At 35.5% G+C, this 21,869-nt stretch overlaps 3 protein-coding genes and 1 non-coding gene across 7 annotated transcripts; 1 reads left to right on the top strand and 3 right to left on the bottom strand.

Moving 5' to 3' along the window:
- Positions 1-216: 216 nt before the first annotated feature.
- LOC108479061 (chloroplastic import inner membrane translocase subunit TIM22-2-like) lies at positions 217-7,840 on the bottom strand. 2 transcript variants are annotated; one of them, XM_017781487.2, is made up of 5 exons: positions 7,654-7,840; positions 979-1,043; positions 801-873; positions 663-716; positions 217-582 (listed from the first exon to the last, which is right to left on the bottom strand). In XM_017781487.2, the coding sequence occupies exons 1-5, from the start codon at positions 7,838-7,840 to the stop codon at positions 338-340; spliced, it is 624 nt and encodes a 207-aa protein (XP_017636976.1). In that variant the 3' UTR covers positions 217-337. The 2 variants fall into 2 exon arrangements, 1 of the variants encoding a protein (XP_017636976.1); XR_008274462.1 differs by lacking the exons at positions 217-582; positions 663-716; positions 7,654-7,840 and adding an exon at positions 1,142-1,404.
- Positions 7,841-9,412: 1,572 nt separating this feature from the next.
- Positions 9,413-16,046, top strand: LOC108476616 (protein transport protein Sec24-like At3g07100). The gene is made up of 13 exons (XM_017778883.2): positions 9,413-9,668; positions 10,169-11,255; positions 11,362-11,500; positions 12,014-12,204; positions 12,727-12,834; positions 12,940-13,143; positions 13,259-13,490; positions 13,597-13,746; positions 13,965-14,121; positions 14,256-14,383; positions 14,483-14,805; positions 14,889-15,077; positions 15,264-16,046. Exons 2-13 carry the CDS (start codon positions 10,224-10,226, stop codon positions 15,495-15,497), a joined length of 3,087 nt encoding a protein of 1,028 aa, XP_017634372.1. The 5' UTR covers positions 9,413-9,668; positions 10,169-10,223; the 3' UTR covers positions 15,498-16,046.
- Positions 16,047-16,592: 546 nt separating this feature from the next.
- Positions 16,593-18,972, bottom strand: LOC128284134 (uncharacterized). 3 transcript variants are annotated; one of them, XM_053021776.1, is made up of 3 exons: positions 18,797-18,972; positions 16,951-17,082; positions 16,593-16,854 (listed from the first exon to the last, which is right to left on the bottom strand). In XM_053021776.1, exons 1-3 carry the CDS (start codon positions 18,818-18,820, stop codon positions 16,702-16,704), a joined length of 309 nt encoding a protein of 102 aa, XP_052877736.1. In that variant the 5' UTR covers positions 18,821-18,972; the 3' UTR covers positions 16,593-16,701. The 3 variants fall into 3 exon arrangements, 2 of the variants coding, with proteins under 2 accessions (XP_052877736.1, XP_052877737.1); XM_053021777.1 differs by having other exon boundaries at positions 16,951-17,019; XR_008274461.1 differs by having other exon boundaries at positions 16,593-17,019; positions 18,612-18,972.
- LOC128284949 (U6 spliceosomal RNA) lies at positions 18,785-18,887 on the bottom strand. The gene has a single exon (XR_008275366.1). It is a non-coding gene; the product is annotated as a U6 spliceosomal RNA (small nuclear RNA).
- Positions 18,973-21,869: the final 2,897 nt, after the last annotated feature.

Raw genomic sequence — 21,869 nt, 5'->3', positions numbered from 1 at the left:
TTAAGCAAATCAATGATTTGGGATTCAAATAAGGCATGTTTTGTAAAATCTTTAACAATAACTACTAACATATGGAGATATGGTAATAAATCAATTTGTAAGAATCTTACCATATAGGAATATAATGCTTGGGATATCCCTTTCCTTCCCATACATTAAAATGGAAAATTTTACCTTCAAGCAATCATATAATTGAATCGAGAACGGACATGAAATGCAACATAAAAGAAACAGTTTCATATTTATGCAACAAAACTTTGCGTGTACAGTCTCATCACTCGCACTCGCACTCGCAACGATATACAGAAAACAAAAAACATAAAAATGGCACCCCACATCAGTTAGCTGACCTAGAGCTGCCTTTATTTGGTTTTACTAAGGATTTGCAGAAAGAAGAAAAAGGTCCTTTGAGCTCATCTGGAAGAGGGAGTGAAATAGGGAGTGCCAAAGGGTGAGTTTTGTTCTTGTTTCTCACAGAAAATGAATGTGCCAGTGCTGCTGGTTGCTGCTTGTTAAGCCCTTCGAGGATAAATGATAATGCCCCAAATGTGAGACAGCTCTGTAGAAGTGTCTGTGGTGTACCTGCAAAACCATTTCAATGAAAAAAATAAGGTTCAAATGGAACCCTGGAAGCAAACGATTGAACCTTAAGATTCTCGTACCAGGGAAACATAGAGCAAGTCCAGTGTAACATCCAGCTATGCCAGCATTAATAACTGCAGAGAAAGACAGTGTTGCCGTATATCAACATACCAATCATGAAAAAAGGGCGGTGCTGCTGTGTTTTTTACAAGGCATACCGTCATCTTTTCCCCGCAGCCTCTTTAAAAAGCAAACGACCAAACTGTATACGCCCGATAAAACTGCAAATGTCTGTAAAAGGGAAAATTAGATATATAAGAGAAGCTAGAGATTTGTTCACTCGAGGGGGAAAACTACAATTTAATCACATTGTTCTCAATCATGAGATTCTCATACCTTGGCATGAGAACCTGCCACCACAAAGGAGCTTTTGAAGTCCTTCTTCTTAATCAATCCTGAACCTGCAACAAATGCAAAATGGGAAATTTAAAGAAAGCGTAGACCTGATTTCTAAGCAGACAAATGAGCTGCATCAAAATGTTAATTAAAAGCCCCGAACCTGCCGAGAATGATTGCTCAGTGACTATAGGTTAAGCGGCCTAACCTTGAATTGCCACCAAAAGAAATAAATTCAGGGCATTAAACATGCACTATGCAGCAACCTAGAACACGAAAAAAAGCCTACAATCCGACTTCTCAGTCATCTAAAGCTCACATACAAAATATTCACATCTCTTCAAGGTCCAAAGTTCCAGTAAGTAATTTTCAAGCTTAAAGACAGAGGGCCATAGATAGGGCTGTAAATAAAGAGTGTTTGAACAAGGATCCTTATTCATAGTCGTTTATTTATTTTTAAGCTTGTTTTATTTTTTTGTTCGTTAAGAATTTCAAAATTGCCTTTGTGTTTATTTATTTAAAATTAAGTATATTATGTCCTGTTTGTGGATATTAAACAAATATATTTATTAACATATAATTGATCATATTTAGGATGATAAAAGAAATGTTCATGAATAATAAACAAACAAACCTTCAATAAACATATTTCTTACTTTTATAAAAGATTATTTATAATAATCAAACAATAAATGAGTTCTAAACGAGGTTTATATAATTTATTAAACGAACTTCAATCAAACATAAACAAGCAGGGGCGCAGCGGGGGCTGGCATGGGCCCCGGCCCCCCCTAAAATGAAAAATTTCATTTTAGGCCCTTAAAATTTTTTTAAAATTTTAAATTAGTAAAGGTAAAATTGTACTTTAGCCCCCTAAAATTATAAAAATTCAATTTAATTATTTACAAATTATAAAAATATAAACTATAAAAAATTAAAATTTTATCCACCCCTAAAAAAATTTTCTGGCTTCGCCCCTGAACAAGCTTATCCTGAACATAATTGAATTGAACATGCATTATTCATATTTGGTTCCTTAAACAAACACGCTTCAAAATCCAGTTCATATTCTATTATTTGGCTTAAGAAACGAATAGAAATCGAACTATTTATGAATTATTAAGGTTATTTCACTTACATCCCTAACCATCGATGAACCGCAGTCACTGCTATTCAAATTCGGATGCTTTGTTTTAAGGAAATTATCCTATCTAAATTACAATTTAAGATGCTGAAAATTCCATTTTTCAACGTTATGACCATCTCATCCACTCAACTGGCTACCATTTTCCCGTAACCACATTTGTTGCGCGGAAGCGTGTGAAAGAGTAAAATTATTGTACTGAAAAATCACACTAAGTTCAATTCCCAGGAAAGAGAGGTAGATCACGAAGATCACTTAAATACCAAGTCTTTCCTAGCCAGAATATCCCTCTATCGTAATTTAATAGCACAATAAATCACTACAATCACATTCACAAAATATGCAAAACAAATAATAAAGAACACGAATTTTAACGAGGTTCAAGAAATTTTGCCTACGCCCTCGGGCACTACCAAATATATTTCACTCCAAAATTACAAGTGAAATTTACAAATAGAGAGAGAATAATGCCTTAAGTAGAGAATGGCAATTATGGGATGAAGAAAGTAAGCAATGGTTAGGCCTATTTATAGTTGAGGTTCAAGGATCAACTTGCAATGTCCCTATACAATTAGGGACCAAAATTGCAATTATCCCATGCCAACTTTTAACCCAACTTGCCAACCAATATTACTTTCTACTTTCGGTGCCCACCCCATTTGACTTTTCAAACAATGGTGGGTTCCAATAATCTCCACCTTGAAGATTTGATTACGATAATCTTATCTTCACACAATTCTTTCTGCTTTTGACAACAATACTTGATAGTGCCTTCTTCAACTGTTAAACTTGCAGGATATTAATCAAGTTCAAACAATGTTCGAACTTGGTTGCTGTTACCACCTTGGTCATCATATCTGCGGGATTATCTGCAGTCTTGATCTTCTGAAGACAAATTTTCCCCTCTTCAATAATTTCCCGCACAAAATGGAATCGTACGTCGATATGTTTTGTACGTGCATGATAGACTTGATTCTTTGCTAAATGAATAGCACTTTGACTATCACAATACACGTTAATATGCTCCTGAACCAACCCCAAGGTTTTAGCCATACCTTGTAACCAAATAGCCTCCTTTACAGCCTCTGTTACAGCCATGTACTCGGCTTATGCGGTTGACAATGCAACTATAGACTGTAGTGTAGACTTCCAACTTATTGGTCCTCCAACACATAACCGGTGGTTGATCTTCGCTTGTCCAAATCACCAGCATGGTCAGAATCAACGTACCCAATAACACTTTTACCAAGTGTATTATCCTGCTTGAACAGTAATCCAACATCCACGGTCTTCTGAATATACCGTAGAATCCATTTCTGACTTGCCAATGTCCTTTTCGTGATTATGCATATACCGCCACTATACTAATCGCTGTGAAATGTCGGTCTTGTACACACCATTGCATACATCAAGCTACCCATTGCATTAGAATACGGAACTTGCAACATGTATTCTCGTTCGTATTCGTCGAAGGAGATAGTTGTGCGTAAAGCTTGAAATGAGAAGCCAATGGGGTACTTACTGTGTTTTGTCCGCTTTCGTTCATGCCAAAGCCGTAGTACCTTTTTCAAATCGCTTCGAGACAAGCTAACTCTATCATGAGCTCTATCTCTTCATATTTCCATGCCGAGAATCTTTTAGCTTCTCCTAGATCTTTCATCTCAAACTCAAGATTGAGTTGAGTCTTCAATCTTTCAATCTCAACTTTGCTCTTAGATGCTATTAGCATATCATCAACATATAAGAGCAAGTATATGAAAGTTCCTTCTTGTAGCTTCTGAAAATACACGCAATGATCAAATTTACTTCTTGTGTACCTTTGCCCTTTCATGAACTGATCAAATCGCTTGTACCACTGCCTCGGAGATTGCTTCAATCCATAAAGCGACTTTGTCAGTTTGCAAACCCAATTTTCTTTTCTAGCAACCTTGAATCCATCTGGCTGAGTCATATAGATTTCCTCTTCCAAATCACCGTGTAAAAACGCGGTCTTAACATCAAGCTGAACTAGTTCAAGATCATATTGCGCAACCAAGGCTAGCAAAATCCGAATAGACGAATGCTTCACAACTGGAGAAAACACTTCATTGTAGTCTATTCCTTCTTTCTGAGTGTAACCCTTTGCTACTAATCTAGCCTTGTATCGAATTTCATTTTTATCAGGAAATCCTTCCTTCTTTGCATATACCCATTTGCATCCAATTGCCTTCTTTCCCTTGGGTAGTGTCACCAACTCCCAGGTCTTATTTTTATGAAGAGACTGCATTTCTTCATTCATTGCTTGCTTCCACTTTACACCATCAGGGTTACTTATTACTTTTGTGTAAGTAGAAGGAACATCATCATCTGCAATTGGAAGTGCATAGGCCACTATATCATCAAAGCGAGTAGGCTTACGAATCTCTCTTCTTGGCCTTCTATATGCAATTGAATCTTGTTGCTGTAGAGGTTCTTGGGTAGGAACCTCTTCATCATTTGTCCCTTCAATATTAGCTGGATCATCGTTAACCTTTTCAAGCTCCACCGCCGCAAAGTACTCTTGGTTTTGTCATCCTTTGTGAATCCTTGTATTTCAACATGGTTGATTCATCAAAAGTCACATCTCTATGAAAACAATCTTCCTTGTATCGGGACACCGAGACGATATCCTTTTACTCCATCGTTATACCCAAGAATAATGCTTTCTTTGCTCTTGGGTCTAACTTAGATTCTTTACATGATAATATGCGGTGGAACCAAATACATGCAAAGAATCATAATCGAGTGATTTACCATCCACATCTCCATAGGAGTTTTTCCATTTATTGCGGTGATGGCAAGCGGTTAATTAGATGGCACGATATGTAATCGCCTCAGCCCAAAATTCTTTGCCCAATCCAAGATTGGACAACATACATCGAACTTTCTCCAAGATAGTTCGATTCATGCGTTCTGCCACCCCATTCATTGTGGTGTATCCCGAACAGTGAAGTGTCGCACAATGCCCTCATCTTGGCATACTTGTAGAAATGGATCATTTTGTACTCAAGACCATTATCCGATCGAAGTCGTTTGACCTTTCGACCGGTCGAGTCTCCACCATCTTCTTCCATTTTAAATGCATCCAAAACTTCACTTTTTCTTTTCATTAGATACACACATACTTTTCTTGAATAATCATCAACAAAAGTAACAAAATAGTGCATACCTCCCAAAGAAGCTACTTTGGTAGGTCCCCACACATCACTGTGAACGTAGTCCAGAATTCCTTTCGTATTGTGAATTGCTGGACCAAATTTTACCCTCTTCTGCTTGCCCAGAACACAATGTTCACAGAATTCCATTTTGCAAGAATTTGCACCTTTCAATAAGCCTTGCTTCACTAATGTCTGCAAAGCTTTTTCACCAGCATGTCCCAATCGCATATGCCATAATCTGGTAGCCTCTGAATCTACATCTTTTGTAGAAACTGTTGATGTTGATCCAATAAATGTACTTCCATTTAAAAAATACAAGTTATTTCTTCTTGTGCCTTTCATCACCGTCGGTTGCTTGACTACTACTTTTAGTAATCCATCTCTCAAAGTGATTGTGAGCCCTTTAGATTCTAGGGCCCCTAATGAGATGAGATTTTTCTTCAGGCTAGGTACGTAGCGAACATCTGTCAAGACTTGGATTGAGCCGTCGTGATTCTTGAATTGGACTGTACCCACTCCCATTGTCTTACAAGCACTATCATTGCCCATAAGAACAATTCCACCTTTTAGCTCTTTAAGACTAGAAAACCAGTCCTTATTAGGACACATATGGTAAGTACATCCTGAATCCAAAATCCACTCATCTGCTTGACATGCCATTGCCATGCCAACCAAGCTAAAGTCGACTCCTCATCATGCTCTCTACACATGCATTAGAAATAGCCTTGCCCTTTTGCGACTTAGGACAATTCTTTTCCAATGCCCTTTTCACGGTAAAAGGCACATTCATCTTTGGCGGGTCTCCTTTGGACTTTCCCTTCTACCGATTTTTTGTTGTGTGAACGACCTCTTACTGTTAAGACTTCTACGGTTGTATCTCTGTGATCTCTTTTATCTTTCTTTCGAGTCCGAGATCTATACAACGACTACTGATCGCATCAAATGTGATCGTGTCCTTCCCATGAAGCGGTGTGGTGGTAAGATGATCATATTCATCAGGAAGGAAATTCAACAACAATAATGCCTTGTCTTCATCTTCAAATTTCTCATCCAAATTTAGCAAGTCTGCTAAAATTTTATTGAATGAGTTCACATGGTCATTCATCGACATACCGGTGCATACGTGAATCGATAAAGTTTCTTTTTCATATAAAGCCTATTTTCAAGACTTTTCGTTAGAAACTTTTCTTCCAAATGTATCCCATAACTTCTTCTTGATGTCTCCCTCATGATGTAGTACTTCGCTCTTTGGCCAAACATAGGCGGATTGTACCACACACTGTCTATTGATCTTGGCCCACTCCTTGTCATCCATCTTGTCGGGTTTTTCTTCAAGGGCTATATCTAGCTCTTGCGACATAAGACATCCAGATCTCACATTGCCACATACCAAAATTATTGGTACCGTCAAATTTCTCTACTTCAAATTTTGCATTTGTCACATGAGTCCTTGCGATGGCGATCTCGCCGCCATTTTCTCCTCAATCCCAACATCATGATATCGTGAGCAGATCTGATACGTGAATAGTACCGTATCGTGAATAGTACCATATATGTGAATAGTACCGTAAACGATCGTATTCCCCAAGTACGAATCTGGCTCTGGTACCAATTATTGCGCGGAAGCGTGTGAAAGAGTAAAATTATTGTACTGAAAAATCACACTAAGTTCAATTCCCAGGAAAGAGAGGTAGATCACGAAGATCACTTAAATACCAAGTCTTTCCTAGCAGAATATCCTCATCGTAATTTAATAGCACAATAAATCACTACAATCACATTCACAAAATATGCAAAACAAATAATAAAGAACACCGAATTTTAACGAGGTTCAAAGAAATTTTGCCTACGCCCCTCGGGCACTACCAAATATATTTCACTCCAAAATTACAAGTGAAATTTACAAATAGAGAGAGAGAATAATGCCTTAAGTAGAGAATGGCAATTATGGGATGAAGAAAGTAAGCAATGGTTAGGCCTATTTATAGTTGAGGTTCAAGGATCAACTTGCAATGTCCCTATACAATTAGGGACCAAAATTGCAATTATCCCATGCCAACTTTTAACCCAACTTGCCAACCAATATTACTTTCTACTTTCGATGCCCACCCCATTTGACTTTTCAAACAATGGTGGGTTCCAATAACATTAAACTTCCACTTCCAAGTTTCATATTATATGTTTAGTGCGTAATAATATGATAAAATTCTCCTACAACAAAGCCAAATTTTTAAAGAGAAACGCAATGATTCTGTATTCAAAGTTCCATTTACGAATAATATCAATCACCGAGAAATTTTTTTTCAAAAGAATAGAGATATAAGGCATCAAGTTAGAGAGGAAAAAAAAAGATACCGTAACCGATGATGGAGCCCATTAAGGCACCAGCGGCGGAGTCTCCTGCGAATTTGAAGAGACATACGGCGGGGGGATTGAAAATATGAAGATTTGGGGTTATAGCTTTTGAAGAATTAGGATCAGGGCTAGGGTTTGTTTCAACTTCAGTTTCAGTGGAAGAGCTTGATGAATCCGAAGCAGCCATTGTTGTTCAAAAATACTTGCTTCTTTCTATGCTTTGGCTTTCTTTGAACGGGAAAAAGGAAATGCCCGATGTTTAATTTTGAATTTATCAATACGGCATCGTTTGCCTCCCTTATTTGATTTTTGGGTAAACTGCTTCCAAGGTCACTAAACTATTAGTGAGTTTATGTTTTGGCCACTCAACTTCAAACAGTTACAAAATAGTCACTTGACTATCCGAAGTTTTCATATAAGTCACTAGGTTGTTAAAATCATTATTGTATGGCCTTCCCTATTCGTATTGTTTGAACCAATCGAAAACTCCCATTCCTTTTTTTGTCTACAGTTTCATTTTTTCATAACTGTCAATTTGAATTGGATGATGGAGTTTTCCTTCCGTTAATGATTAATTAGTTATTCTGTTGCAAATACATAAAAGAGAGTTTATTCTGAAAAAACAAACCAATATAAGACCACTCACATAAAACAAGCACATACCATATGTTATATGCCTACTCCTAGCCAAACCTAAGGACCACTCCTCGTGGTCAACTCTCAGTGCAATTCCTTAAGAAAACCCTTTAAGAGAATTCATCGGACTCTAAGTTGTACGAGGGTCAATCCCTCAATGCAACTCCTCAAGAAGCAAATAGGGAAACAAATGGGATGCATGGTTGGTTTCTTTTATATCTTTGATCGTCATCTGCTTCTTTCTAACAAATGCCTTTACTCTCCTAAGCGCTTCCCTCCCATGAAAACATCGGTTGGTTTTTATTTCTCATTTATGTCTTCTTCTTCTTTTTTTATATTGGTTTGTATTGTTTTATCGGTTTTTTTTTAAATTCGTTTCAGGCGAGTGAACAAAAAAAGGAGCAAGTGGAGACTATTAGTACACCAACAATATTGAGAAAATTAGAGAAGCAACCACAAGGCCGAGCAACAATGTCACCGGACCATTCGAAGCAATCTCCGATTACATCGGATCTTTAATCTCCAGCATCGAAACTTTCCACACATACTGGTAATCAGAGCAATTCATCTTTCCCCCTTCCCCTTTTCAAGTACAAAGAAGGTAGCGCGAGGTCGCCATGAAAATTCTTCAAGGAAGCTCCAAGCCTCTCTCTGGATACCAAAGCCGTCGTTTAAAAAATAGCAAAGCCTTAAGCCCCGAGAGATCCGTATGAATGCCTCTATATTATTTGTGAACCAATGCAAAGATGAGGTGGATGATAACGATAAAAAATAGCAATCACCAAGCGTAATTGCAAGACTCATAAGATTGGAATCATTATCGGATTTGAATCCCGAACCAAATGGAAAAGCTAAAAATGAAAAAAATATAGGAAGCAATTATATAATTTAACCTAAAATTTTCATTTAAAATGATGATTTAATATGCCATGTCAGCTTAAGTTACACCGTTAATAACAATTAACGGCTTAGAGACTAAAATATTATAGCATTATAACATAACGTAACATTTTAAATATAAATGACTAAAATGTAACATTAGTCAAACAAAAGTGACTATTTTAATAGTTTACCCAAAATTAAATAAAATAATATATTTTAAAGCCTAAGTAAAAAAAGGATGTACTGTATATACATACATAAAATTACATCAAAGAAGGACGTAAAGATACGCTTCATGTTCTTTTACTATGTTTCTAAACGTCCTTTTTATCGATCTGTAATTTCAATTTTTCAACAAATCCTTCTTTCTTTTTAGATCTTGGCTTGGACAAATTCCTATTAATTTGATCTCCAGTTCTTTTTTTTTCTGAAATTCCTCGGCAAGATCTTCACTGGCCTGCTGCCGAAGCTGTACGCTGCTGAATACGACGGCGCCGGTTAGTCTTTGATTGGTTTTACGTTCCTTTTCGTTGGGACACTGTAAGGTTTTTGCTTATTTGGGAGAATGGTAGTTTTGGGTCTTGAAAAAGAGTAGTTTTTAGTAAAAAAACTGAAGCTAAGCTGGTGCTAAGGAAATTGAATTTGGATTAGTTGATTGAAATTCAGTTAATGGGTGGTTATACTTATATTTTTGAATCTGAACTGTTTTAGTGGAATTTAGATTGGTTTTGGATTGAAAGAGTTTAAGTTTGTGGAAATTTGTTGGAATGGAATTGAATTTTGATTGTTCTAGTGTGCTGGAAGCTTGTTTTGATTTTTAGTCTATGTATTATAGTTATGTTGCAAAGACTGAATGCTTAAGATTTTGATAAAAAGAAGGAAGAAAATCAGATTCTTTTCAATTTCAATTATGTTATATGTGATCTTTAAATCATCATACTCGTAACTGTTTCAGTTGGAAGTTACTTTATCAATGCAGTTGTACTTTTCCTGGCAGGTTTGCTTGTGAGATCACTCTTTAAGTAGTAGACATAGACATATTATTGAAAACCATGGGGACTGAAAACCCTGGTCGTCCGAATTTTCCCATGAGACCTCCCCCTGGCCCTTTTGCTTCTGCTCCGCCAACTATGACTCCTTTTTCATCATCTAGACCTACCCCACCAAGTGCTTACCCAACTATGACTCCTTTCTCATCAGCTGGACCTAGACCACTAGCTCGTTTTGGCGATCAATCAGTACCACCTCCACCCGTAACATCTGTTCCACCTGCTGGGGGACCTTATCAGCAATTTCCAACATCACCGTCTCCTTCAACAGCTCAAGCCCCCCCCATACGTGCACCACCCCAGGGGCAGCCACCATTTCAACCTCGTGCAAGTCAAGCATCTGCTTCATCTGTTTCTTTCCCTCCACAATCACAAGTACCACCAGTGCCAATGGGATCTTCACCACAATCTGTAAATTTTTCTCCATCTGGTGTGAATGTTCCTCAACCTCCAACAGGTTCATTGTTTTCAGGGCCTAGACCCAATATTCAGCCAACTTTCTCCCCTCCAGATTCATCTTATTCTGCCGCCAAATCCACTTTCCAGCCACCTTTTCCTGGATATCCAAGCAAGAAATCTGCAGTTTCTCAAACACCTTCACCTTTTCCTGCTCAGCAAGGAAGTTTTATGCCTCCTCCACCAGCATCATCTTCTCCCTTTTCTAGTCAGCAAGGAAGTTATGCTCCTCCTCCACTAGTAGCTGCTTCCTTGGGCTACCAGTCAAGGGGCCAAATGCAGCATCCTAGCTCTGCACCTCCTATTGGTGGCATCCAAAGCTTGACAGAAGATTTTAGTTCACTCTCTCTTGCATCTTTACCTGGATCAATTGATCCTGGATGCGATCATAGAACACTTCCTAGGCCATTGGATGGTGATGTGGAGCCAAGTTCTTTCACCAAGATGTATCCTATGAACTGCAATCCCAGATACCTACGGCTTACTACAAGTGGCATACCATCTTCTCAGTCTTTAGCTTCAAGATGGCATTTGACTCTTGGAGCTGTTGTCTGTCCTCTTGCGGAGGATCCTGAAGGGGTAAGTGTCTCAAGATCCAATTATAATTTCCTTTTTTAGATTTACAATAAGTGTATTTTGTTGAAGACTAATGTTTTTCCTGTCGATTACCTTTTTTCCTATTCAGGAGGAACTGCCAGTCATTAATTATATTTCAACTGGCATTATTCGCTGTAGAAGGTGTCGCACATATGTGAATCCCTATGTCACTTTTACGGATGCTGGAAGAAAGTGGCGCTGCAACATCTGCGCTTTACTAAATGATGGTAAACTCACTTAATTTAGGAAGCAAAAATATGTCTCAATGGTTGAAACTTGAAAGTAAAATAGTTACTTAGTCGTGGCTAATGTGTACAAAATCCTTTTCCATGCCGTAGGTTCTTTTATATGTTATCAGCACTCGTTTTCCTCTTTGGAATGTTCAATTCTATTGAAGTGCAATGAGCTCATGCTTCACTTATACTGACTTGCTCTAACAGTATGTCAGTTTTCCGCAAGCTTGCTTGTTTTGGCCATCTACCTCTACATTTACTTTGAACTATCTCAAATCGTTGTTAAAGTGCAAATGAAAATTTTATGTTTTCAATTGACCTAATGTCAGTTGTAGAATGGAATTTAACATAGCATGTTAACTAACTGTTTTTTATTGCAATGTAATTTTGTTTTATTTTCAGTTGTATCCAATCGGTAATATTGTGTGCCAGAATTTGATATTTTTGCCTGGTAATATTTGGAATTACAAAGTATTTGTGCTGATTTGATTCAACTTCCATGTTCAGTTCCTGGTGACTATTTTGCCAACTTGGATGCCACTGGCAGAAGAATTGATTTGGATCAGCGGCCTGAACTTCTAAAAGGCAGTGTGGAATTTGTTGCACCAACTGATTACATGAATCGGCCACCAATGCCGCCACTATATTTTTTTCTCATTGATGTTTCAATATCTGCAGTAAGAAGTGGCATGATTGGGGTAAGCACTTCCTTTAAAGAAGTTGATTATTTTCCATCTCGTATTGCAATGTGAATAAATCTTGATCAGGCTATTTTTTGGTGCACAATATCGGAGCTTTTCAGATATCCTACATAAAATGCTGGCTTGAGTTATCTAGTGTGTGAGTGTCATATATTTATCGCTATTTGATTGTGGTAGATGGGCTGGCTGTGGTCTCAAACATGTCTATGAAGTAAGGCCTGCAAGATTATTTTGCCTTCTTATGGCATCAGTAAAGAGAAAAGAATTATGGAATTAGCCTTGCTGCTATCATTACAGGGTTTATCCAACACTGTAAAACTTGTTTAAATATTTTGATCAGGCTGTTGTCTGTATTGCTGGGTCATAGTTGATTCAATAAATGATTTTGTGTGCATAGGTTCTGCGCTGGCCTTGTGGTGATAAAAAGTACTTTGATAGGCTATGCTGCTCTTTTCTTTGTCTCTCCTCATTATACACGCATGTTAATGGTTTCTGCTGACTTAGAACATATCTGTATAGGTTGTTGCTCAAACTATCCGTTCGTGTTTGGATGAGCTGCCTGGTTTCCCCAGAACACAGATTGGTTTTATTACTTATGACAGCACGATTCATTTTTACAACATGAAGGCAAGTAACTTTTGAAATCAGTAGAAAAGTTCTTCTGAGACGCCTCATATTTTCTCCATTTTAGCCCAATTTTCCTGAGTAACTTCTGGGTTTTCTTCTCTGCAGTCGTCTCTTGCACAGCCTCAAATGATGGTAGTTTCAGATCTGGATGATATATTTGTCCCATTGCCAGATGATCTCCTTGTCAACTTATCTGAATCAAGAAATGTTGTTGAAACATTCCTGGATAGCTTGCCGTCTATGTTTCAGGACAATGTGAATGTGGAATCTGCTTTTGGTCCTGCAGTTAAGGCAGCTTTCATGGTTATGGTGTGTTTTTTTATCCATCTTTGCTATTATGATCTTTTACAACAATGGGACACCTTTTAGTATCTTGCTGATGGTTGCATTTGATAATAGTTGTTTGACCATCGCTTTATTGCAGAGTCAACTCGGAGGTAAGTTGCTAATTTTCCAGAACACATTGCCTTCCCTGGGAGTTGGACGCTTGAAGTTGCGTGGAGATGATCTTCGTGCATATGGAACTGATAAGGAACATTTATTGCGATTACCGGAAGGTTCCTTCTACAAGCAAATGGCAGCTGATCTTACAAAGTACCAGATAGGGGTTAATGTTTATGCTTTTAGTGATAAATACACTGACATAGCTTCCTTGGGTACAAAAATCCATATCCTCCTTTTGACTTTAGGCTTAAAAATAACATTGAAGTATAGAGGAACTTTTGATGATACTTCAAGTCTCCTTTTTGAATTTCAATGTAGGAACCCTGGCAAAGTATACTGGAGGTCAGGTATATTATTATCCGAACTTCCAATCAAGCATTCATGGTGAGAAATTGAGGCATGAACTAGCCAGAGATCTTACTAGGGAGACTGCCTGGGAAGCAGTTATGCGCATAAGATGTGGAAAAGGTTTTCTGATTCTCTTTATTTATTTGAATCCATTTGTAATACAATGCTATTAAGCCATGATCCCAATGCAGTTTGTTTAGATTATTGATTTTTTTTCTCCTCAATATATGTTGAAATGGGTGTGCATATAGAACCACTATTTATATATATTTTTGTTTTTTCCCCTACGATTTTGTGATTACAAAGCAGTTGATCCATTTCGTTGGTACTTACACCAGGAATTCGATGTACATCTTATCATGGGAACTTTATGCTGAGATCCACAGATTTATTAGCACTTCCGACTGTAGATTGTGATAAAGCATATGCAGTGCAGTTATCCCTTGAGGAGACACTGCTTACAACTCAGACAGTATATTTCCAAGCTGTTCTACTGTATCCTTTAAGCGGGTTGTTTTACTGTATCAATGCTAATTTATTGGGTTATTTGCTTGTTTGCTGAAACTCGCGGGTTGCTTTTGAAAGTGGAAAAGGATATGGGTTACTAATGATTCTTTGACAATTTAAAGATACACTGCATCCTGCGGAGAGAGGCGCATCAGAGTGCATACAGCAGCTGCCCCTGTTGTTACAGATCTAGGGGAGATGTACCGACAGGCTGACACCGGTGCCATCTTTTCTTTGTTTTGTAGATTAGGTAAAAGTTAACCAAGCCCTGTGCAAGAGATGCTTTTTGTTTTGGCCGATTTCAGTTTCAAAGGGTCCTTTTATTTTCTAATCCACTGATGTTTTGCAGCAATTGAGAAAACATTGACCAATAAACTTGAAGATGCTAGAAATTCTTTGCAACTAAGGATTGTAAAAGCACTCAGAGAATACCGCAATCTCTATGCTGTGCAGCATCGCTTGGGATCTAGGATGATTTATCCAGATTCTCTAAAGTTCCTGTGTTCGTATGGATTGGCACTCTCTAAATCAGTACCTCTAAAAGGAGGATATGCTGATGCTCAACTTGATGAGCGTTGCGCAGCAGGTTTCACCATGATGGCATTGCCTGTTAAAAGGTTGTTGAAGCTTTTATACCCTAGCTTGATTCGAATTGATGAGTATCTTTTGAAGGTGAAGATCTTGAACCTTTGGATAAATTTCAATAAAGATGCAGATTTTGCGAACTGAACATCCCTTCTGTCTCATATTTGCAGCCATCTGCTCAAACTGAGGATTTCAAAAACATTATGAAGAGATTGCCTTTGGTTGCTGAAAGCCTAGATTCAAGAGGCCTCTATATATATGATGATGGCTTCCGCTTTGTTATATGGTTTGGTAGAATGCTTTCGCCTGATGTAGCTAAGAATTTACTCGGGGCAGATTTTGCAGCAGAAGTATCAAAGGTACAATCTCTTGTTAATGAAGCTATTCTTGTGGCGACGAGGTTGTTAAATAGAATTTTACCGAATATGCTTTTCTTGTTTTGCTGGTTCCTTTGTATTTCTGAAGGATTAAGACCTTTTCTCAGCGTGCTGCGCCACGATGAGGTTGTACTTAATTCACCGGGTTCTTTTATGTTTCCTACTCAGGTTATCCTTACTGAGCATGATAATGAAATGTCAAGAAGGCTGATGAGGATATTGAAGAAACTAAGAGAGAGTGACCCTTCATATTATCAACTTCCTTATCTTGTAAGACAAGGTGAACAACCCAAGGAAGGCTTGCTGCTTCTCGTAAATCTTATTGAGGACCAGATGGGTGGCACCAGTGGTTATGTTGATTGGATAATGCAAATACACCGGCAAGTCCAGCAAAACACATGATATTACAGGTAGTTTTAGAGGTTGCTAAATTTCATCCAGTCTCCTCAGCTTAAGCTCAACAACCACTCCTTGAATCCGGGATAGACATGAGAAGCAGTTTCTTCGAGTAAGCGGGAAACGGTATAGCTCTTTAGTCACTCTAAATATTGGCCTCATATATGGTTGGGAGCTCCTTTTTCTGAAAAACATCAATTGAAAGGCACCGTAACTTGCTTTTGCTTCTCACAACTTCAATTCCGCAGGGGTTCATCATCTTCCCGATCTATTCCCATCGCATGTCATAAATTGTTCATCAGTATTTAATCCGGGGGGTTCCCCTCAAATCTTGTGTTGAATACATTGAAAAGATTAACCTGAAGATTTTGGGTAGACCTTTTTATTCTTTTTGAAAATATTTTTATTACATGTATCAAAAACTAGGGGATTAGAGATTGCAATGCTTTCATGGGTAAAATGTACAACAGGTTAAATTTTTGTACGAGACAGTTAAACTTTTCCCACCAATTTTTGCCTTTTAAAAGAAAAAAAAAACTTTAGGGTTTTTGTTTATAGAGGTGACCAATTACCAAATGTTTCACATACTTTGGAACTTTAAATGCTATGTTTTATTTTCTTATTTCTTGGTAAATATTTAAATTCAACAAGTCTTTTAACACTAGTCCATTGTTGATATATAGTAATATTAATGATAAATTAAAGATTAATATAGTATATAATAATATTTTTCTTTTTGTTGTTTGAGACTTCTCGATATTCAATAATTATTGGATTAATCTCGATATTTGATAAGACAAAGTCAAGAATTTTACTTAGAGAGGGACCGGAGTAAAATTATAAAACTTTGAGAGGACCAAAGCTAAGAAAGATTGTGTTAAAAATACTTAAAAATTAAATTATTTATTTTTTTGATGGGCCTAAATTTAAAAAAATTCATTTAATGAAAGATTTCTTTTTTTAAATCACTTAATGAAAGACTTAAAATGCTTAAATTTAATTAGAGGACCTAAAATAGCAATTCTACCATTTGGCAACCCCAATAAAATGCAAAGCCAGACCAGGTCAAAACTCTAAATAGATAACAAAGCTCACTCAATATTGTTTTTCATCACCACATTTGGCATATAATATAAATCCAGCAGGCAAGTCTGAGTTTTTAACATTCATTAAAACAATTGCAGAACTGTCCACAATTTCACCACTAAAACTAATGTTGTACCTGTAAAGCCGCATGGACCAAAACAATTGCAAGTAACATCATATTCCAAACTCCTCTGTTACACTCAGCCGCGAAAGGCAAGCATCTGGCCACATCAAGAACCACGAACGACACGGGGTCTCCCACATAGCACCAGTGTTCCTGCCGTGCAAGCCAATCCACATTGCACGAGAAAAATTGAGTGATGAAACCAGTTCACTTTCACACTTACAGGACTGAATACACTGCTGCACCTACCGAAACGCATATCCCATGTCTAGCCAACTCATTGCCACACAAAGACTTCAACCTTTGAAGGTGCCAACCCTGCTTGTACATGCACCGACCAATCAGCTTCGAAATAAAAGATTTAGTATGACGACTGATTTCCTGAACCACACCATCAGAGTTTAGACGACTGTATGAATATGCTCTTTCAGGTGTGGCAAAGACTCCCTCTATGGAAGCATGTCAAGTTGTCAACTTGACCTTTAATCTTTGTGCCTTCCTATTAAAACTCGCTCCTCAATTCTTATAAATGTACCAGAAAATTAGCACTGATAGACTACGAATATTTTGTGACTAAATATATATGAAGACGTGAGATAAAAATGATAATTTCAATCCATAAATGAAGCCATAATATTCAACATTCATAAAGGTTCATACTTACTTGTACAGCAAGCATAAACCAGCTACGTAAAATCTTTTAATTAAATTGTAAAAGGATCTCTTAACCCAATTACACCACATTTCAGAGTTAGAAAAATAGAAAAAAAAAAAAAAAGGGACAGAAGCTCGTTCAGAAAACACCGAAAAAAGACATCTCATATTGAATTTACTACTTAATAGACTAAAATAGACCGAACCTGTAAAAACATTCTAATTTGCAATATCAAGCGAGTAAAATCGATGAAGTCGAACACCAAGCTAAGCATACAAATGCAAAAGTAAACAGATACAGAAACCTGCAAAATTTAGCTCATGTCGCACCGAGCAAGGCCTCTGTATGATAGAAAACAACAACTAAAGACTGAAGCAAATTAGGTCATGTTTCCCACTAAGATTTTCTTTGAAGGGACAACCTTTATGGATTCAAAGTGAGAAACTGACAATCATTTCCAGGCTTCAAATTGTTATTATCAAAAGTGATTCGCCTGGCATCATTTCCAGGCTTCCGAGCGACACTATGGACCTGTCCTATGTTGACATCTATATAAGTGAGACATGAGCATTGATGCCCATATTTGAGTCTGCATCCATCCACAGGCATGGTAATAGAGTAGCACATAGCCTAGCAATCATTAGAGTTTGAATTACAAACAAAATGCATGAAGTTTTGGTCATTCTAACCCCTTTCAGCATGTTAACTACAGGTGAATCTAGAACTTCCTATTCAAATTCATTCATCAATGGTTGCCAAACCCAATTTAATCCTTCACTATATTATATGGTACTTCTAACTACAGATTTTTAGCATATATGATGCATAGAAATTCTGGTCAATATCAGAAATCTCAAATTGCATTGCTTTATTGAATAGAAAGACAATCAAGTAGCAAGGCTATGGAAAGAGATAAAAATAAATAAATAAAGTCCAATTTCTACACAAGAAGAATTGAACATCAGCATTCGTAACATAAAATAATACTTTTCAGCAAGCACCATATTAAACCCAAATTTTTCCCAATCATTCTCATTTGACCAACTGTGATTGCTCAAGGGAAATTATTTGATCAATGATTCCACAACCCATTTATAAAGAAATCAGCTGTTAAACTCGAAAAAAACGAAAGTCTCCTTTAGACATAGTCAACTACAAGTAATTAACATTTACCAGATAACGAAGTTGTAAAAAACCCAGAAAAAAATAGAAAAATGCAAAGAAAACAGAGAAAAATAACATTTACTACATTTACCAGCTATCGAAGTTGTAAAAAACCCAGGGAAAATCGGAAAATGCAAAGAAAACATAGATTTATAAAAAAACCCAGAAAAACTAAAAAAAAACCAAAGAAAACAGAGAACAGAAACTAAAAGCACCCAGAAAAAAATCGTAAAGTTCAAAGAGAACAGAGGGAAAAAATTTAAAAAAAATTTGGACCATTTCTCGATTTGTGCGTGTCATCCTTGCGCAGGGGCCATGCTAATCTTCTCTGTATCGTTCCAATTTTATCGGATGTCCCCGAAGGGACAACCCACTCGCGCTGCTTCAGCTATATAAACGGTTATGTTATTGTGTCGCTAAGCGATGTGGGATATTTAGTTGGATACCAACTAAATCATGAACCAGCCTACCTCACTCTGACTATCCCAATGTATGGGCTCAAAACAAAGGCCATGGGTTTATGGTCGTAGAGTGTGTCTCCTTTGTACAAATGTGGCCTTTTGTTGACTATGCAAGATTTGCGTTTGCTAAAATATGAACTAATAATTTGTTAAATTTTATTATGTAAATATATTATTAAATATGATTAGCTAAAAATTCATATAAGAATTATATTTACTCAAAATTTATTTAAAATCAATTGGAATGATAAAATTAACGGTTTTATATTTATGAAGTTATTGGTTGAAACTTTATCAATTGTAATTTTTTTATTAATTTATAAAAAATAAAAATAAAAGAAATTATTTTGTACACAGAGTAAATTTCAGAACTAGGGTCAAGAAATAAATAAGTGTCAGTGTATTAAATACTTACCCTAATAATAATATAACTCTTACTTTATGGAAATCTTATAGTATAGATATAGCTATAGATTTTACTAAAGTTATTAGAATTGACTGATCAGTCAAACTGATTAAAGAATCAATGAATACGTTGGTTTTGAGAAAGAGATTAAACCAATTGATCTACAAATCAATATCAATCAATTGAATTAGGGTGTGTTTGTTTCACGGACAATGACTTACAGAAAATATTTTTTTGTGTTTGTTTCATAGAAAATAACTTGGTCAACGGAAAATGACTTATACTTTAATGAAAAATAAGCTTTTTTTCCAGTAAAATGACTTACCATTTTGAAAAGCGTAAATCATTTTCGAAAAAGAACTCCTCTATGAGTAATTTTATTTTAATATAAAAATTAACTTAAATTAAATCAAGCTTAATATAATTATATTAATAATAAATTTTATTTTAATAATAAATTTTGAAAATAATAATTTTAAATAATATTATTAATATATTATTGAAATATTCAATATTAATATTTTAATAATAAATATTTATTACATTTATAAATATATTGATAAAAAAATCTCGTAATATAAAGGTTAAAATATATCATAAAGTGTTGAATCTAGTATTCTAAGTGCAGTATTTTCATCTTACACATGTAAATTTTCAAATAGATAGGTTAATAAAATTATTCATGAATCACATTAATAATTTATATAATTGTCTTCATATGATTTTTGTATGCAAAGTAAAATTTGACTAAAAGTATGAAACATAGAAAAATTTAGCTTCAAAATTTTCTAAAGGTTAAAGATATCGATGTTTTTATGTGGTACAAGACTAATTATGTGGTGTAATACTAGTAATGCGCTTGGACAATATTAATATGTGGTGTAGTACTAAATATGCACTTGAACAATACTATTATATAATGAACTATTAATTTATTATTATTCAGTCTTTTTTTTATAACACAATCATGAATCATCTATTCGCTTTGGTTATTTTCGATTTATAACAGTAATATTTTAGCTTAATAATTGATTCATATTATATATTTAATTTGATGTTTTATTTATAAATATATAAATCATTGCAATATATGTAAAAAAAAATTTATAGGTATAAAATAAATTCAACAAACAATGAAAAGATAAAAAAAATCTCAAATAGATGTTTATTTTATTGAAAATAACTTTATAAAATATTTTCGCATAATCATCAAACGTCAACAAATGTTAATTTTTTCATAAAATAAATCATTTTCTTAAAATTATTTTCAATTAAACAAACAAAAACCTAAAATTTTAACAATTTTCCTTTAAAAAATTTAGGCCTCTTTAACAAAAAAATCCATAGGTCAAATTTGATGATTGGCCTATGCTTATCACTCTACCACCACTTACGAGAGAGTTTTCTTGACCATACTTAAACTTAACTTCCAATCATAAGTCAAAACAAGGATGTTAGCCATTAGCTACTAGTTAAATTGGCATAACTATTGTCCACTCAAAAATTTTCTTTGCTGTGCTGGTTTATTTTTAATCCATACCTGATCAATTATTTTTATTTATTTTACTGTTTGCAGAAAGTTATGTATGTAATTGTTGTTATTGCCCTATTAACTTAGAAGAAAATTTTTTTTCTCTTTCTTTTCATCCATGACAATTTTCTCAAATAAAACATATCATTGTTGAGAAAACAATTTAAAGTTAGAAATTAAAGATATGGGTTGGAAAAGGGGAGAAAAGGAAATGTTAAATCAACCGTGCTTTTGTGAGGTTAACCCTACATTACAAGCTCATGAACAAAAGATATATAGAGTCAATTAAAGTCCACGAATGGTCAGATAGCCCACAAAGAAAGTTGCCTTTTTATTCTTTTTGAAAATACTTTTAGTACATGTATCAATAACTAGTGGATTAGAGATTGCAATGCTTTCATGGGTAAAATGTACACAGTTAAATTTTTCCCACCAATTTTTTGCCTTTTAAAAGAAAAAAAAAAAAAAAACTTTCGGGTTTTTGTTTATAGAGGTGACCAATTACCAAATGTTTAACGTACTTTGGAACTTTAAATGCTATGTTTTATTTTCTTATTTCTTGGTAAATAGTTAAATTCAACAAGTCTTTTAACACTAGTCCATTGTTGATATATAGTAATATTAATGATAAATTAAAGATTGATGTAGTATACAATAATGTTTTTCTATTTGTTGTTTGAGACTTCTGGATACCCAATAATTATTGGATTTTTCTTGATATTTGATAAATACATTGAATCTAAGGACAAAGTCAAGAATTTTACTTAGGGAGGGACTTGAGTAAAATTATAAAACTTTGAGAGGACCAAAGCTAAGAAAGACTGTGTTAAAAATACTTAAAAATTAAATTATTTATTTTTTAGATTGGCCTAAATTAAAAATTTTCATTTAATGAAAGATTTCTTTTTTAAAAATCACTTAATGAAAGACTTAAAATGCTTAAATTTACTG

The sequence above is a fragment of the Gossypium arboreum genome, chromosome 11 (genome assembly GCF_025698485.1).
Source record: "Gossypium arboreum isolate Shixiya-1 chromosome 11, ASM2569848v2, whole genome shotgun sequence".
Lineage (NCBI taxonomy): Eukaryota > Viridiplantae > Streptophyta > Magnoliopsida > Malvales > Malvaceae > Gossypium > Gossypium arboreum.
Note: the sequence above shows the minus strand (reverse complement) of the source record. Positions and strands in the feature narration are given on the sequence as shown.